The sequence below is a fragment of the Diabrotica virgifera genome, chromosome 7 (assembly GCF_917563875.1).
Source record: "Diabrotica virgifera virgifera chromosome 7, PGI_DIABVI_V3a".
NCBI classification, from domain to species: domain Eukaryota; kingdom Metazoa; phylum Arthropoda; class Insecta; order Coleoptera; family Chrysomelidae; genus Diabrotica; species Diabrotica virgifera.
This window is the reverse complement of record NC_065449.1, coordinates 15,766,931-15,786,764: the sequence shown is the minus strand read 5'-3', so window position 1 is coordinate 15,786,764 and position 19,834 is coordinate 15,766,931. Positions and strand designations below refer to the sequence as shown.

General features: G+C 31.8%; 1 protein-coding gene across 3 annotated transcripts in view; it reads right to left on the bottom strand.

Moving 5' to 3' along the window:
* The window catches only part of LOC126887968 (stromal interaction molecule homolog), a 149,322-nt gene that overhangs the window by 22,912 nt on the left and 106,576 nt on the right, over nt 1-19,834 (bottom strand). For all 3 annotated transcript variants that reach the window (XM_050655927.1, XM_050655929.1, XM_050655928.1), the window contains one exon: nt 18,670-18,732. In XM_050655927.1, coding sequence (XP_050511884.1) covers nt 18,670-18,732 — 63 coding nt within the window. The remainder of the gene's footprint in view (nt 1-18,669; nt 18,733-19,834) is intronic.

Sequence of the window (19,834 nt, the reverse complement as noted above, 5' to 3'; positions counted from 1 at the left end):
AGGTTTTGTAATATTATACAGGGTATTTTAAAAGATAATTACGTTTTTTTTATTAATTTCGTAGCAAAATTAACACCCTGTAGAATTGTAGTAGTTTGACATCTAAAACTCTACTTACGTTCAAATGATTTTTAATATACTCTACTATTGTTAAGAATCATTAGTATAGCTAAATTTTTAATTTTAGTATACAGGGTTGGTTGAAACTCGGAATGAGTATTTTCTGAGTTTTCTTAAATGGAACACCCTGTATTTTAGTATTGTAATGAAATGATATTTTATGGTACTTTTTTATTTCTTAAGCATTCCCTATACCTAACTGCTTTAATTTGGGCTTAATTGTTAATCGCACCAACAATCTTAACTAAGTAGGTATTTCGATAGCTAAACCATTATTGGTAATTTTAAGGACCAGTCTGGATTAATATGTATTTATTTCTGAAAAATTATTTGGGATTGAGTATTTTCACGGCCAACCTAATAAAATTTTACGTATTTTTTGTTGCAATTAATGTTTAGCTTGAATCACCAATAACTCACAAATTAAAGCAGTTAGGTATAGGGAATGCTTAAGAAATAAAAAAGTACTATAAAATATCATTTCACTACAATACAAAAATACAGGGTATTCCATTTAAGAAAACTCAGAAAATACTCATTCCGAGTTTCGACCAACCCTGTATACTAAAATTAAAAATTTAGCTATACTAACGATTCTTAACAATAGTAGAGTATATTAAAAATCATTTGAACGTAAGTAGAGGTCTAGATGTCAAACTACTACAATTCTACAGGGTGTGAATATTACTACGAAATTAATAAAAAAACGTAATTATCTTTTAAAATACCCTGTATAATATTACAAAACCTTATATTTTAAGAAAGAAGACATCGAAGTGAATCCAAAAATGTAAAAATATACAGGGTGTCCCATTTAAAAAAACGAAGTTATAAGCAACTTCCGGTATAACCGGAAGTTGCAAAGAGATGAAAATATTTTAACATTTAATAGATCATCCTTCAAAACCCCTTTATTCCAATTTTCATGATTCTGTTGCCTTTAGTTCTCGAGATATTTCTAATAGGCCAGTTATCTGCCTCACCCTATATATAGATAAATATTTTTGTTAGCCATTAACTGTACATAATAGCGTTAATATGTTATGTTTCTTGTTAATATTGCCAGTATTACTAGCGTATGTAAATCATTAAGTGTAGCACATAAAGCAAATCTTTAAAGTTTTCAATTTACATAAGTAAAAAAAGGTTTAAAGTAAAATTCAATTTACAAAAAAAAAACGAAAAAGGTTTCACGAGTAAATTATTGTCATACAAATTTTAAAAACGATAATTTTAGGTGAATAATTAACAACAAAATCAATTTTATAAATTATTTTCTGATTTTTTAGTGCATACTAAAAATATTAGAAATATGTTATTTTTTTTCATATTCTTTTTAAACTATTCAAACATCAGAGAATTAGAATTATTTTTATTTTTTTAGGTATATAATTCGCAATTTAGGTGTATAGTCGGTTCGCTAAACTCAGACGCAGCTGGCTAGTGATTTTAGTAGGTAATTTTTTTGCTTTTTTTTTCCAATTTTGCCAAAATTGGCACAATTACTAATTATTTAGTAATTTTGTTCTGAAGCTATTTTCTTGTGGCATTTTTGCAATTAACTAGTTTTGATGGGAAATAAGCCACAATTTTACTAAAAAAACGATTTTTTTATTAACGTTTCGGGAATCGTTGTCAACATACAAAAAATATTAATGAATTAAACAAAAATGTTGTTGCTTAGTAACAAAATTCTTCTAATAATTTTTACTAATCAACAACATTTTTGTTTAATTCATTAATATCTTTTGTATTTTGACAACGACACCCGATTTGGGCGTCGAAACGTTAATAAAATCATTTATTTAGTAATTATTATTAACTATTTAGTAATTATTTTTTTTTGCCAATTTTGCCAAATTGGCAAAATTACTGACTAAAATCATTAGCCAGTTGTGTCTGAGTTTAGCGAACCGACTATAATACGCGTTTAACGGAAATATACTTCTCCATTTTCTCTCGAAAGTATGTGTATTTATCTACCTGAAGATGATGAACGCTAAACAGTACGAAACTAGTGTCAGAAGCACTTCTGCTGAATATGGCGAAAAATTATGTTTTATGATGCTAGATTATCCGACATCTACATTAGAGAACTTGTATTTATCATCAACGAAAGGAATAAACAAGGTAAAATCAGGAATACATTACAAAAAGGCAGGAAAGCAAGGGAAACCAATAGGATGCCTAAAAGTTTTTCTGAGAAAATGGTTTATGATCTACAACATAAATAAAGAACTAAGTGAAATTATAATCCAGAAAGTTTCGTCCACTGTTAAGCATGTGCCTCCTAAAATAGCCATTCTCTTCTGTTTGGATTTAATTTTCAGTGTTAGTGTTTCCAATTATACAGAGTGGGAAAAAGAAAAGAGTCCACCTCGATATTTGGCAGTATTTATTAGATTTTAAGAAAATGACGAAACAGGTCGATTTTTGATCTAGGGGGGACACATTTTTACGGTACATACATCTGTCATTTGTCAACCCCCTCCCTTCCACATCCCCCACCCCTTATTTGTAAATAGGGAATAGGGGTCGTGTGCTAGTTCATTTGAAAGGTTATTCAATTCTCTATTCAGTAATATAAACATAATTTTTTATAGAATTTTTTTAAATTAAATTAATTGACACAAAAAGAAGAATGTATGTAATTTATTTAATTCAAAATACGTTCTACTGCTGTAAACAGAAAAAAATGTTTTTTGATAAAAAAACATGGCTTTTTGCTTAATTTCAATGTTTCACCCATCTGCCTCTTGGTAGGTTGAATATTGAATTTAAGCAACAAACAATGTTTATTCATCAAATAAACATTTTTTTCTGTTTTCTGTCAGTAGTAGAATGTATTTTGAGTTAAATAAATTACATACATTCTTCTTATGTGTCAATTAATTTAATTTAAAATAATTTTTTATTGGACACCCTGTACAAATAATTATGCCAATGTTAATATTACTGAATAGAAAATTGAATAACCTTTCAAATGAGCTAGCACAAGACCCCTATTCTCTATTTAAAAATAAGGTGTGGGGGATGTGGAAGGGAGGGGGTTGACAAATGACAGATGTATGTACCGTAAAAATGTGTCCCCTGTAGATCAAAAATCGACCTGTTTCGTCATTTCCTTAAAATCTAATAAATACTGCCAAGTATCGAAGTGGACACTTTTATTTGGCCCACTCTGTATATCTTTGATTACTTGTACTGTGCAGATTATTCCCTATTTTATTTTTTATTTTATTCAGTGAATGTGCTAATACATTTATAATAATTAATAGCGACATCTGTTACTCGTTATATAGGTATGTATATGATTTAGAAAAGTATTCTATGAATGTTTAACTTTAAACTTCAACATCTCAATTCTTATCAAATAAAATTTAACCCCTCTTTGATTGGCCTATTTAATTGTTTCGCATTTAAAAACTACCAATCATAACATCAAAACTTGACAGGCAAGGCTTCAGAATTACTACCAACTTTAGGTATGTAAAATCATGACAAAAATACAAACTAGGATTAAGAAACAAGAAAAAATACTTTTATATATTAATGTTCACATTATCAACAAATTTTACAAGAAGGGTTATTCAACTCTGACAGTACTAATCGAAGAAAATTATAAAACAATCATTTTCTTATATTATTTTCTGTTTAAATCGACTAAACTGCGCATCCTAGCGGTGATGTACTAAACTACTGCGTCTATTTACAAAAACAGTATACTTCTCCTCTTATATGTCTGTCCACTGTCTTAGTCATCAAGTATCGAATGATTTTGAATTTTGATGTTTTATGCTACTCGCTCCACTTATTTACCATAAAAATTGAATATTACACTTACCTAACGCGGTTCTCTTAATTATACATTCAGTACTAATCTTTTTTACCAAAAAATCACAAGTTTATACTATTTAAATATTTATTCTAACCGTGAAGGTCAGTTAACTAAAAGTATAAACTATTATGTGTACAATTCCGCCATGGGTCATGTTTTTTCTCATGTTGTTAATCATGCAAAATTGAATAGTCTTTGTTTTTCTTTTTTCGTATCTATTGTCGAAAAACTTGCCTCAAAATTACGAGTAATACGATTATGGGTGTAAATTTAATAAACTCATCATTCATAAAGATATATTTTGCATTTCTCCATAATCAGTGAAGCAACATGTAAATTGTTACGTTTTTGTTTGAAGATTACATCTGACGCAATTGTTTCATATTTGTTATTCGGGTTCCACATTACAAAGATAAAAAATAATGTTTATCTAACGACACGCAAACATTAATAATGAAGATAATTGTAAACATTGAATAGAGCAGTGTCTTAAACCTGTTTTTAAGATTTTTTTATTTTATTGTGCAACAAGTAAATATGGTAAAAAAATATAAGTTTTTAATTTTTCTTCTGGTTCTCTACATTTATTAGAGCTATGACCCATTCATTTTTTGGTCCATAGTCTCTTGCGGCGAATTTCCAGGTCTGTATCACAATCTGTACTTGTTTTTAAATATCAGTCACTTTTTCGCTTTAAGAGAAAATTACGTAGCCAGTCTCATTCTGTATAATTCGTTAGGTCGATCACTGGTTCAAAATTCAGGTAAAGGATGAGGGTTCATAGATCACGTTCCCTTCTTATCTAGGATAAAAACATTTCAAAATTACAGAAACGATGTAGCTAAGCTTCTGCGAGCCCATTAAGACTCATTAAAGCCACAATGGATGAAACTCAGGCATGTGTACGAATACAAAACCACCGGACAGACTTTTTCAAAAGTTCGCAGGGACTAAAGCAGGGGCCCCAACATTGTTTAACCTGGCACTGGAGTATGCGGTTAGGCAAATGCAAACTGGACGAGGAAACCTACTGACCAACCGAACCGTTCAACTGGCCGCTTATGCCGATGATATTAATATTATGAGTAGAACATCAACAGGAGCACAGAAACATACGCAGAGTTAAAAACACAAACAAAATTGCTAGGTTTGGAAATTAACACAGAAAAAACAAAAATAATGACTCAGACGAGAAGAAATATAGTCCCACAAAACATTATACATGAAGATGACGTTGAAACGGTTGGAAAGTTTACATACCTGGGAGTAGAAATATATGCCGACGGATCAGAAGATGGAGAAATACGGAAGAGAATAAAGCAGGCAAACAGAGCTTATTTTACCCTCTCCCATATATTTCGGTCTAAAAGTGTCCACCGAAATACAAAGATGAGAATCTATAAAACTTTAATTCGACCAATAACATGATATGGCAGTGAAACCTGGGTCCTGAAAGAAACATCCAAAAACAAACTCGACACATTCGAAAGGAAAGTACTGAGGAGAATACTAGGACCTGTGAGGGAAAACGGAATCTTCAGAAGTCGATACAACAACGAACTTTATCAACTTTATAAGAAAGCACCCCTGTCAGACTTCATAGGAATACAAAGATTGCGATACGGACATGTGATAAGAATGGGAGAGGATAGGCTACCAAAAAGAGCACTGAATGCTAGAATGCAGGGAAAGAGATCGGTTGGAAAGCCAAGAAAGCGCTGGGAAGACACAGTAAACAGCGACGCACAAGCCCTTTTAGGAGTCCGTGTATGGAGAAGAGCAGTCACAGACAAGGAAGGCTGGAGGCAAAAAATAAAGGAGGCCAAGGCTCAATTTGGGCTGTAGTGCCGTAGAAGAAGAAGAAGCTTCTGCGTAGGTTTACTACATCCTATAGCTCCACAGCCCAGTTAGAGCCCTGACTTGCCTCTTCAAATCTCTCCTTCCATAAGGTTTGCAGCTCTTCTCTTCCACAATCGACTGCCAAGATTTCTCGTGTCCTCATCCACATAAGCCTCCTATTACTTTTTTTTTTCCCAATGTTTTCTCATGCATTCTTGCAATCAACAGTTTTTTGCAAGCCTGTTTTCTTCCATCCTACATAAATACATGGCCTGTCCATTGAAGACGCTGTAGGTGGACATACTGAGATAAAGGTGGTTCTTTACATAATCTTATATATAAAAATCAATTGCTGTTCGTTAGTCTCGCTAAAACTCAGGAATGGCTGGACCAATTTGGCTAATTTTGATGTTGAATTGTTTGCAAAAGTTCAGGGAAGGTTTATACGGTTTTATATAGTCATTTTAGTAGCCACCAAAATATTTACAGCTATATGTATAAAAGTCTCTGGTCACAGTGTTAGTTGCCATATTCCTCCGAAACGGTTTGACCGATTTTTATGAAATTGTAGACGTGTATTCGGCAGCTCTAAGAATAGGTTGTTATCTGTTTTTCATACCCGTAGGTCATAAGGGGGGTTGCCCCCTGATATTTTTTTCTATTTCTTCGGACAAACCCTTTTTTTAATATTATATGATGTGGAACGTAAAGATACATACAACCCTAATTTTTCACTTTTCTATCTCCAACCATTATTTTTTAATAGCCATTTAAATATTTTTTAGATTTTTATTAAATTTTACACGTATATTCGACCGGACTGAGTATAGGTTGATATTTATTTTTCAATGTTGTTCTGAAAATTTTCTTGTGGCATTTTTACAATTTTAACTATTTATAATGGCAAATAAGCCACAATATTATTAAAAAATGATTTTTATTAACGTTTCGACGCCCAAATCGGGTGCCGTTGTCAAAATACAAAATACTACTAACATAAAAAAAATGTTGTTGCTTAGTAAAAAAATTCTTCTAATAATTTATTTAATTTGACTCATTTATATCTGTTGTCAATCTATCAAATAGACAGTTAAATGCAACGGAGAATTTGGTATTGTCAAAGGGTTTAAACTATGCTATTACTCATCCATCTATTCCAAAATTAGACATAATTAGTTCAGTGGAAAAAATATCCCAGTGTTTACCAACTTATGAAAAAGAACAGTATAGGGTACTATGTAAACTTGAATTGGAAAAGACAAATAAAATTGAACAGAACATCAGTAAAGAGGAAATGAAAGCTTTAAAAACTTTAAAAAATGATGATTCCATAACGATCCTACCAGCGGATAAAGGAAATGCAACTGTAATAATGGATAAAATACAATATGAGGACAAAATTACAGATCTAATTACAAATGGGCCTTATACCAAATTAACGAAGGATCCAACGAAAACACTGGAAAACAAAATCTATAGAACTTTATTCAAATTTAAAAATGATCTAACATACTATCAAAGAAAATTAATGACACCTCATTACAGTAAGTCACCACATTTTTATGGAGTGCCGAAAATTCATAAAGCGAACATACCACTTAGACCCATTTGTAGTACCATCAGTTCTCCTTGTAGTGAACTATCAAAATTTTTATTAAACATTATAAAACCATTTGCTAATAATGATGACACATTTATAAAAAATACAAAACATTTTTTAAACAAATTATCAACTATTGAGTTTAATCCAAATAATATTTTAGTAAGTTTTGACATAAACAGTTTATTTACAAATGTGCCATTAGATAAAACTTTAAACATAATCAAAAAGAAATTAAAGAATGATGATACATTGACAACTAGGACAAGACTAAATGTATCAGCTATAATGGAGTTATTGACATTATGTACTAATAATACCTATTTTCAACTAAATAATGAATTTTATAAACAAAATTTTGTTTGGTCTAGCAATGGGCTCCTCTTTATCTCCATTATTGGCTAATATATTTATGGAGGATTTCGAAACTAATATCATTTCTAAACAAAACCCACTGTATGGTGGAGATATGTAGATGATGTGTTTTCAATATGGCCTCATAGATCAGAATTGTTGGATACATTCCTGAATATTATAAACGATCAAGAAGACACAATAAAATTTACAATGGAAAAGGAATATAACACCCTGCCTTTCCTCGATGTTTTAGTCTCAAAGAAGGATACTGGATATGAGACTCAAGTGTATAGAAAACCAACTCATACCAACAGATATCTCAATTACAAATCAAATCACAACATCAACGTTAAAAAGGGAATCATAAAATCCTTATATGATAGAGCCAAAATTACTTGTTCTAACGAAAATTCATTTTTAGAAGAAAAATAATTCTTAACATCTGTTTTATTAAAAAATGATTATCCTTTATCGTTTATAAATAAGGAATTGTCAAGATTGGATCGAATGGAACAGAACAACATAGAACGGGATCCTACAACATTCACAAGAAATAATACGAGGAAAATATCAATACCATACATAAATGGACTATCCGAGAAACTTAAAACAATAGGAAATAAATTCAACATTTCAACAACATTCAAAACAACCAACACATTGAGATCTATTCTATCTAAAACTAAACCTAACAGTGAACAAGAAAGGACAAAGAATTGTATTTATAAAATACCTTGTGAATGCGAACAGTTTTATATAGGTGAAACATCAAGACCATTAAACGTTAGAATAAGTGAACATCAATCTTATATTAAAAATAGAGAATTTGATAGATCTCAAATATGTCAACACGCATGGGATAATGAACATAGAGTTCAGTGGAGAGATTCAAGTATAGTCCTGAAAGAAACAGATAGTAAAAAGAGAAAAATCAAAGAACCGGCTCTAATTATGCTAAACGAAACCAATTGTGTCGCAAATTCCTCAGTATAATGCAGTAGGATGTGGATACCCATACTGAAAGAGGAAGTCAATAGAAAGAAAATACCACAATTAGTAAGTCAATAGTCGAGTTAGTACATATTTTATATTTTAGTATTACTTATATATCCATGTATTATTGATATTATTTATAATTTAAACAAAATTATAGTAAAGTCAGAATTTGGTATTAATTTTGAGAGTAAATTAAATGTAAGACCAAATACTTACGATGTCGGGATAGTATCACGAGGTTTTTCCTGGTTTTCCCTTGTGATTTACTATGAGATCTCTAACGCGAGAATTTTAATGTCACCGTTGCATGTGGTTGTCTTTTTAAAGACAGATCACATGCTATGATTTTTTTGTGACGGATATTCTTGAGTTGGGGTTGATTTCATGTAATCGAATGAACTATCTTTCAGTAAAGTCGTCCCAGGAACGCAACTCATAAATATTGACAATATCATTTTAAAATCTTCTACTTTAAAATGTATCATATTATTATGTATCTGAATTGTCGATATAAATGAGTCAAATTAAATAAATTATTAGAAGAATTTTTTTACTAAGCAACAACATTTTTGTTTATGTTAGTAGTATTTTGTATTTTGACAACGACACCCGATTTGGGCGTCGAAACGTTAATAAAAATCATTTTTTAATAATATTGTGGCTTATTTCCCATTATAAATACATAGTTAAAATTTATTTTTCATATCCGTACGTCATAACGGAGGCTGCCCCCTAATATATTTTTTTATTTTTTTGGGCAGACTGTTTTTTCTTAATTTTGTATGATGTGGAAGGCAAAGGTTAACACAATCCTAAATTTTCACCTTTCTATCTCCAACCGTTATTTTTTAATAGCCATATAAATTTTTACATCTTATATATAAAAATCAATTGCTGTTCGTTAGTCTCGCTAAAACTCAGGAATGGCTGGACCGATTTGGATAATTATGATGTTGAATTGTTTGTAAAAGTTCAGGGAAGGTTTATACGGTTTTATATTAGTCATTTTAGTAGCCACCAAAATATTTACAGCTATATGTATAAAAGTCTCTGGTCACAGTGTTAGTTGTCATATTCCTCCGAAACGGTTTGACCGATTTTTATGAAATTTGCCAGGTATATTCAACCGGACTGGGAGTAGGTTGTTATCAATTTTTCATAGCCGTGCGTCATAAGGGGGTTGCCCATGACGTCATAACTCTCACAATCATGAAGTGAAAAATACGAAGTTAAGTAGGTAGACTCCTTGCTGAATTCCGAGCAGAACCGTACTAAATTTTTTTCTCTAGCGCAATCGGTGTCCGAAATACATTATCTCAAGCCGTAGAAATATTCTGAGGACAGAAGAAGAACGAGCAACAAATTTCATAGAAAAGAAGTGGAACAGTTTAACTTTGGGACTCAAATTGAGCAAAATATGAATTTTTTAATCTTACGAAATTTTCAAAAAATATCTCTAAACGGAACTTTTCTGACGAACCGTAAGCAGGAGAAAAATTCTGAACACACGAAAAGAACAAGCAGCAAATTATAAAATTTTATTTAATTTTAATTAATTTTGTTTAATTTTATTTAATTTTATTTAATTTAAGTATTTTATTTTTTTTCGATTATTTTATTTTATTTCATTTTTTAATTCCATTTATTTTTATTTTATTTCATTTTATCAAATTTTATTTAATTTTTTTAGGTTTATTTAATTGTATTTAAATTAATATGATTTTATTTATTTGTATTTAATTTTATTCAGTTTTATTTATTTCTATTTACTTTTATTCAATTTCATTTTATTTTAATTTACTTCATTTACTTTTATTTAGTTTTATTTAATTTTATGAAATTTTATTTCATTTTATTTAATTTTATTTTATTTAATCAACACCTATAGAGTTGAACCACCCCGAACCCAATCAAATACAGGGTTGTTTTGAATGTAGATAAAATAAAGCTGTTATATTCATTATAAGATAAACAAATTTAAGATTGTAACTGTTGCACTACAAACTTTTTTTGTTACTTCTAACTAAACTTTATTACTTCAAACATCATGTGTAATTAATTAAAAATAATAATAAAACCTCATTCACATCGAGCATTTTTTGTTTATTAATTACGAATTCCTTTTGTTTATTTTAAGTTTATTGTATACAAAAGTTTTTTATCTATTGAGGCAGTACGAAGTCTGCCGGGTCAGCTAGTATATTATATATTCCATAATTGTATCCGATTCGCCACCTGTTGTTCTCATTTATAAGGCCTAGTATTCGTCTCAGTATCTTTCTTTTAAAGTTGTCAATGTGGTTTACAGATTTATGAGTCAAATCTAAGTTTCACAACCATAGCTCACTATCAGTCGGATTATGGTCTTGTAGATTTATATCTTAGTCCTTTGGTGTACCTACGTCTCATGATTTAAATATCTGGTTCATAGCAAAGAATGGGCTTTATACTAGGGTTTTAGTCTTTTTTGTGTTTATTGACAGACCTATTTGTTTAGCATGTGATTTAAGTTCCGTATTCGCTGTGGGCTTCGCTGGTATCGCCAACTAGCGGATTACTAGTGCAACTTCGGTTGGAAATTTAATGAGAAAAGTATTGCGAATAAAAGCAAATAATTATTGTCTATTATATGATTTCAACGACATATTTTTATTTTAAACACTTTATTTGTATTTTATGTAATTCAACTAATGCTGGAATAGGTATTAGTTTACTTCTTTTCTGCTTCCAATAGTTTCACAATAATTATCGTGTAGATGGCGCTAGATTAATAGATTCATTATATTATAAAATGTTAAAAAACAAAATTTTACTATTTGAAACCTAAAGTATATGTATTTAAAATAAAAATATATGCCACAGCTTTGGCCAACTAATATTTTTTCCTATAATGTTTTTAATTTCAATGTTTTAAATTATTCACTTTCACATTTATGTAAAATTTCCAACCGAAGTTCACCAACTTGTCACTACTGGCGCTCACGAACTTTCAATTATCTCCTCTACCTATGAGCTCACAGCAGATACGTATTCTCGCCCATTGATTTGGTTCTGTTCATGATATTTAGGTCATCTGCATATGCTGCTAGTTGGACTGATTTACTGATAAGTGTGTTGGTGCCAGCCTACTCATCATCATGCAACCTCTTCTGTCCACTGCTGGACATAGGTCTCTCCCATTCTTCGCCACTCTTCACGGTTCTGTGCTTCTTGTTGCCATTTCTTGGATATTCGGTTAATGTCGTCCATCCAGCGTGTTGGTGGTCGTCCTCTGCTACGTTTGTCTTCTCTTGGGCGCCAGTTAATTAGTTTTCTGGTCCATCTTGAGTCTTTCAGTCGCGCTATGTGGCCTGCCCAATTCCATTTCAGCTTGGCTATACGTTCAACGACATCAGAGATACCTGTTCTGTTCCTTAAGTCTTGGTTCCTTATTTTGTCTTTTTTTGTCACGCCGAGATTCGATCTTTCCATGTGCCTTTGTGCCACTCGCATTTTTAGTGCTGTTATTTTTGTGAGCGTGAGAGTTTCTGCTCCGTATGTCATAATTGGAAGAACGCATTGGTCAAATGTCTTCCGTTTCATAGCTGTCGGGATGTTGCTCTTAAAGATGTCTCTTAGTGAACCATACGCCGCCCCAGCAAGTGTTGAAATTGTCCTATTCTGATTTCATGACCGAGATATATGAACTTTTTTGTCAATTCTACCACTTGATTTTGGATGGTTAGGTGTTCGCTGGGAACTAAATTTGTCATAAATTTGGTCTTACTGATGTTCATTTTTAGACCTATTGTTGAAGATACGTTTTCTAATTCTAGTAGCATTTGTTGTGCTTCACCCAGATCTTCGGTAATAAGTACTATATCGTCGGCAAAACGCAGATGATTGCGCATTTCTCCATCTATTTTTATTCCTCTATTTTTCCACTTTAGCATTTTAAAGGCGTATTCGAGGACCGCTATAAATAATTTAGGTGAGAGAGTGTCGCCCTGTCTCACACCTCGCTTGATATGAATTTCTCTGGTAGTATCATGTAGTTTTACACGAATTGTGGTGTTTTGGTATAATGTTTGCACTAACTTTGTAAACCGGTAATCTATTCTACTATTGTTCAGGGCCGTTATAATGCTGTCTAATTCCACAGTGTCGAAGGCTTTGTGAAAATCTACGAAGATAAGTACCAGTGGTCTGTTATATTCTATCGACTTTTCTATTAAGGTTTTTACTGTTTGTAGGTGATCGTTTGTTCCGAATTTTGAGCGGAATCCAGCTTGTTCTCGGGGTTGGTAGAAATCTAACTTTTTTTCTAGTCTTGTCGTAATTATTCGGGTAAACATTTTATAGATGTGGTTCAATAAGCTGATTGGTCTATAGTTTTCTAGGTGCGCCTTGTCTCCTTTCTTGTGTAGTAAAATTGTTACAGCATTGTTCCATGTTTCCGGTATGCCACAATCTGTTAGACAAAGGTTAAACAAAACAAAAAACATAGCCAGCCTACTACCCTTTTCTAATCCTTGTGTTATTTGAAATGGATCTGTCATCTCATGTTGTATCTACGGCTGTCGTACGTAGCACGTTGAAGAATTGTCTGTTATGAAAAGCATTGGCTAGTTTATCGTACAACGGGCCGGAGCGACAACGGGGACTTGCGCCGTCTATTGTTCTACGGCTCGTGTCGTGCACGCCCCGTCCTATAGGTCCAATTAATCCGGTTTAACTTGTTTGGACGGTGTTTCAAATTTACTTAATATTTTGTATAAATGTACCGGGTGTCCCAATAAGAATGGCTCTCGGCCATATCTCCGGAACCGTTTATAGTACAGTTTTGAGAAAAAATATTTATAACAAAAGTTGCCTCGGGAAAAGCCTGGAAATTATTTTCATAATTGTAGGTCCACCACTAGAGGGCGTAATTGAATATCAAAAAATCAAAATATTACAAAATTTACCTAATGAAACGGCACTGGAAATCCAGTCATCTTATTCTTCATAAAATTCTGCGCATATTTGATTTCACAAGTTTAAGTCTACCTTTGCAAATAAGAGGTGGGGGTGAGTGGGAACCTTGTTATGAAAAAATGGCTGTAAGTCTGGTTCTGCTAAATCGAATTTTGCATACTTACTCTTGTTGAAAACAGCTCTTTTTCGTCAATGTAAGAGTCTTATTTTCGAAATAGCCTAATCAGTAATATGCAAGTTAGGAGGCGTTATTTAATTATTTTCAGAAATCTAGTTTTCTTTGGAAAATATTAAATAAAAGTATGCATTTTTAATCATGTATTACAAAATTAGACCAAATTAGAAACATAATACCGAAAACCGCATGTCGATACCTTTTTTCTATCTCGAGATATCTTAAGAAATGTAAATTTTAAACATAACTGTTACTGTCACCGGTAAACGAGGTTAAAGAAAAGTAGTGTTCTATGAAAAAAAAAAACAAATAAACATTTTTTAGATGTACACGTATATAATTAATTAAAACAACAATAAGACAAACAACACTATAAAATATAACAAAGAAATAAAAGCAACTACTTACTTAGTCTTAGTGACTGCCTAAATGTTCAAATTGTTGCCCATCATTTTCGATGCAAGCATTTACTCTTTCAAGAGTAGATTGAATAGCAACAGATTTAACTGTTTTAGACTTTTATTTATGGGGACGGATTAAAGACCTTGTTTTTGCCGCTAGGCCCACTACTCGAGGAAACATGATCTAGAAAATACGAAACGCCATTCAAAGCATTGCGAAAGCAGAAATTGAGACTTGTTCAATCTACTCTTGAAAGAGTAAATGCTTTCATCTAAAATGATAGGCAACAGTTTGAACATTTAGGTCATCACTAAGTAAGTAATTGCTTTTATTTCTTTGTTATATTTTATAGTGTTGTTTGTCTTATTGTTTTTTAATTAATTATATACGTTTACATCTGGAAAATGTTTCTTTGTTTTTTCCATAGCACACTACTTTTCCTTAACTTCGTTTACCGGTGGCATTAACAGTTGTTTAAAATTTACGTTTCTTAAAATATCTCGAGATAGCAAAAAGGTATCGACATGCGGTTTTCGGTATTATGTTGCTAATTTAGTCTAATTTTGTAATACAGGATTAAAAATGAATACTTGTATTTAATATTCTCCAAAGAAAAGTAGATTTCCGAAAATAATTAAATAAGGCCTACTAGCTGGCATATTACTTATTAGGCTATTTCGAAAATAAGACTCTTACATTGATGAAAATGTTTTCTACTGCTGTTTTCAACAAGACCAAGTATGCAAAATTCGATTTAGCAGAACCGGACTTACAGCCATTTCTTCAGAAGAAGGTTCCCACTCACCCCCACCTCTTATTTGCAAAGGTAGACTTAAACTTGTGAAATCAAATATGCGCAGAATTTTATGAAGAATACGATGATTGGATTTCCAGTGCCCTTTCATTAGGTAAATTTTGTAAAATTTAGGTTTTTTAATTTTTGATATTCAATTACGCCCTCTAGCGGTGGACCTACAATTATGAAAATAATTTCCAGGCTTTTCTCGAGGCAACTTTTGTTATAAATATTTTTTTCTCAAAGCTGTACTATAAACGGTTCCTGAGATATGACCGAGAGCCATTTTTATTGGGACACCCGGCACAGTGGCTGAGCAATAGTGTGGGGAGGTAAGAGGTAAGTCCATCATCGATAATCAAGAGATTGTGTGATGCTCAAAAGACGAATCGACGTCGGTGTAGCGTAAGTCGAGTTATTACCGGATTACTAATTCTTTGATGTTTTCATGGAGATTATGTTACAAATACTGATTTAAAATTATATTCAAAGTATATTTCATCTTATTTTTATAGACCACGATAGTATTAACTCAGATTTCCATACACGATCTCACGTAGTATCTTACCTGTGCACAAACAACTATTCAAATTGAAAAATAAGGAAATGGGTCATCAAATGAATACGATTTGTATGTAATTCCTTTGTATATTTATAAATAAAGAATATCTACAATGAAAATGTACAAGAGAGAGAATCATTAGGTATTAGTAAAAAATGAATATCGTATAAAGTCTTTAATAGTATATTAGTAGCAAAAATAGATGTTATTTAAGATTCGTTATGAGATTCTTACAATTACTGATTTGTCGAAGTAACCCCATACATTTTTGTGTTAACTTTTCCCATTTTTCAATCAGAATAAGTGCGATAAATAATTTCTTTTTGTCAATTGACAGCCACCTCAAACTAAATTTTCGTCAAGGCGAATATATTTTTTAAAATATGTAACGCTTTAAAATATGTTATAAAAAGTATTTGTGGAAAAACGAGACCCAAAGATTGCTTTAGGTCCCCTTTCTCCACCACTCTGGATTGCACAGCACAGTAATATGGCATTATAATTATTCATGACGCTGTTTATTGATGTAATAAAAACAAAGCCCAACAACAATAACATTCATGTTAATAACTGTATTAAATTACATTGAAACTCCATTTTAATTACTTGGAGCCTATGGACTGGTTTTCGGGAACACCGAAAGAATAGGTGGACCAAGAAATTAAAGCTTTGCGTTTTGTTTGCACGACAAGTTAGAACTCACATTCCGTTATTTATTCCCTGTCATCTGTCATTTACTATACGTCATCCGTCAATTTTTATGTCATAATATGTCATTAGTTCTATGTCACAGGGTATATTCATAATTATCACGTTTTTAAAAACCAACTATAAAGAACATCTTTTTAAAACGTGACCATTTCAAAAATTAAAGCAAAAATACGGTACGGAAGCCTCACTTCACATATCGTTTATCTCCTTTAAATACGCAAGAACAACAGTTAACCTTTGTGAGGATGTCAATTATTTCTCAAACTGTATAATGCAAACGAAAAGAGCTAGATGGAGCAAGAAATTCCAGATTAAAATAAATTAGAAAAAGACAGCAAGTGAAATTTACTAAACTAAGTACGAAACATTCATTAAACTTAAATCAAAATCGAATAAACGAAAGCAAAAGTCTAAAGAAGACTGTGTAAATATGATCAGTATATGAAAATTCATACATATTGTAGTATGAGGAAGGGGGAGGTAGCGTTTTATGTGAAAGAGATGATAGAACTTACATTCTGCCATTTATCCCGTGTCATCTGTCATTTATTGTATGTCTTTCACTAGTTGTTATATCATCTGTCAAAAGGAGTTTCTCATTTATTGTACGTTATCAATGATTGCTGTCATTTGTGATTGGTTGTGTTCACAGGACCTCTGTCATTTATTGTACGTCATCCGTTAGTGATTATGTCACCTTTTGTTAGTTGTGTATCACAGGGCGGTTGAATTCTATTAAGTATATCGTCCCATAGGGCTTTTCATTCACAGTCATTTGTTTTGAGCTTCTGTCATGTGTCACATAATATTAATATATCTACGACATACGTTATTGGTATATACAATAATACAAACCAAAGACGTATGACGTAGATATATTAATATTATGTGACACATGACAGAAGCCCGAAACAAATGACAATCGATGAAAAGCCCTATTGATTAGTACAACCTAAAGTTGATAGTTATTTTTTTACAACCAAACTTAGACGCAAAAATATATTCAAGAAAGCATTTTAAAAAATATATCAATTCTTCAGAAAACCGAGTGTATTATAATATTTCATATTTGAATCGAACATTTAATTAATAATGAAATTTCTAATAGTTGTTTGAGATGAACTGTCAACTCTGTTTAATAGTAGGACTACTGACAGTACTACCACAAAAGAATATTGTTTTAAAACCTAGTATAACTATTTAAAACAATAATTGGTAACTAATGGTATAAAACAGCCCTCAAAAAAAGTAGACAATTCCCTACAAACACAAAGACAACCCCCACACAAACACTAAGCTAGATGCATACCTAAATCATGCTATAATGCCAAAATACAGTACTGCGCCTCAAAATGATTGTACTGTTATCTTGTTAACTTACATATAAACATACTTATATATAATAGATTCAATAAATTAGAATTTGCAACACGTCATAAAAGCACTTATGCTCTAGCTACTCTTTAATAACTGAGTACGTCGTTCTATTAAAATGAAGCTACTGAGTTTGGTCTTTCAGACGCTAAAACTTGCGTTATTTTGTATAAAAACCAGTTTAAAGATGATTTTGGCTTCAGCTTAGGATGATGAAAAAAAATCACTCGATAGTTGAAATCCGGCTCGAAGGACCAATAAAAAGACAAGTTTAAACATATTCTTATCTATCACAGATAGGCTTGACACTGGTGATGACTAATAATAATTCATAAACCAACAGATATATTCTACTACTAGCTGTGAGCATCGTAGAAGTAAGTTTACCAACCTATGGTAAACGTATGTATATCTAAATTTGGAAGAGCTTAATCGCTTTTTGACATGTTCAAAAACTTTAGTTTATTACTTTTATATATTTTCTCTTAAATAACTTTCGCGTACATGACTATAAATTCCAAGTTTTGAAGATTATACCAAAAAGGGAGTCGAAAGCTCAACATTGTCAAATGGGCGCAGTACCACTGGGAAAATGATATTTTAATAATAATATTAACATTAGCTTTTATAGGAACGAGTATTGGGTGTTATAATTTTCTAAATTTTAATATTTTTGGTTCACTTAATACTGAATCATTCTCAAGCTTAATATATACGCATAACAAAGACATCCAGCCGTAGCTTATTTAGGTATACATCCGAAAATAAATAAAAAATATTAAAACATACGTTCACTAAAGCTAATTCCAAATTAAACGACCTACATACAAAATTAAGTAGACACTTTAGTATTAGACTACGGTACTGATGCTCAAAACCGTTATTAAAAACTCAAAAAGTGTTCATTCAGAGTTGGAATCATCATCAAACGATACTGTCTTACCTGGGAAGGCGCTATAGACAGACCCCGTGTCGTCGTCCAAGTCGTCAGTACTGCTCATGCGTCCTTTAGAGAAAAACAAAAAAGAACGTATCAGAAACAGAGAAAACAACAAATTTGTGCAACATAACAAAAAAAATCGGAAAATCGTTTTCGTACACCTCTACCCGCGAACAAACCTAAAAGGTTTCCAGAAAGAAGAAAGATAGGTGTTGTGATAAAAGAAAGAGCAAATAAACTCTTACAGAGATTGCAACAATGACTGCCGTTGAATCAGAACCATATTCGATTTTATTAGAAATTTCCAAGATTTCGGGATAGATGAAAGTCAGAGGAAGCCAAATCTGGTTAATAGAGAGGATGATCTAACAATTTATAGTTTATAATCCATCAATTTTCTCATTTCTCCTTCTTTGAGTTTTTCGTACAAAATGTGCTACACCTTTCCTTCTAGGATGTCTACACTGTTAGCTATATCTCATACAACTTTTATCTCTTTCGTATAGAACTTCTTCTTTCGTATAGACACACCATTGTCTAATATTACGCAGCCATGAAAGTTTCTTTCGGCCAATCCATCTCTTTCCCTCTAATATATGGTCGAAGTATTCTGTTTTTCTCCTCTTTATGATCTTTATGAGCAGACGTTCTGAATTCATATTTTAAGAACATCTTCATTGGAAGTGTGCGAAGCCCACGATGTTTTTAGGATCTATCGATAGCACCACACTTCGAATGTTTCTAATTTGTCAAAAATTGAAGTTTTTAACTTCTATGTCTCACAACTATATAATAGGGTTGACCACACATAACATTTCAGGACTTTCTTGCTAATATGCATCGACAGGTTTCTGTTACATAAAATTGGTTTCCAGGTCATAAAAACCTTAAGTGATATTTCCATCCTGGTTAGTTTTTCTTCATCAGAGTTACAATTTACTGCCAAATGATTTACATGGTCTACATTCTATCCTCTCCATTAAACCTTGGTCTGTATTAACCTTTTCAACTGCCATCCACTTTGTCTTTGAAATGTTAATTTTACTGTCTGGAGATCTTGTGAATTTTCTGCAAGAACGGCTGTATCGTCAGCCTATCTGATATTGTTGATTACTTCTCTGCCTAGTTTTACTCTCTCTTGTCTGTCATCCAAAGCCTCTCTAAATAT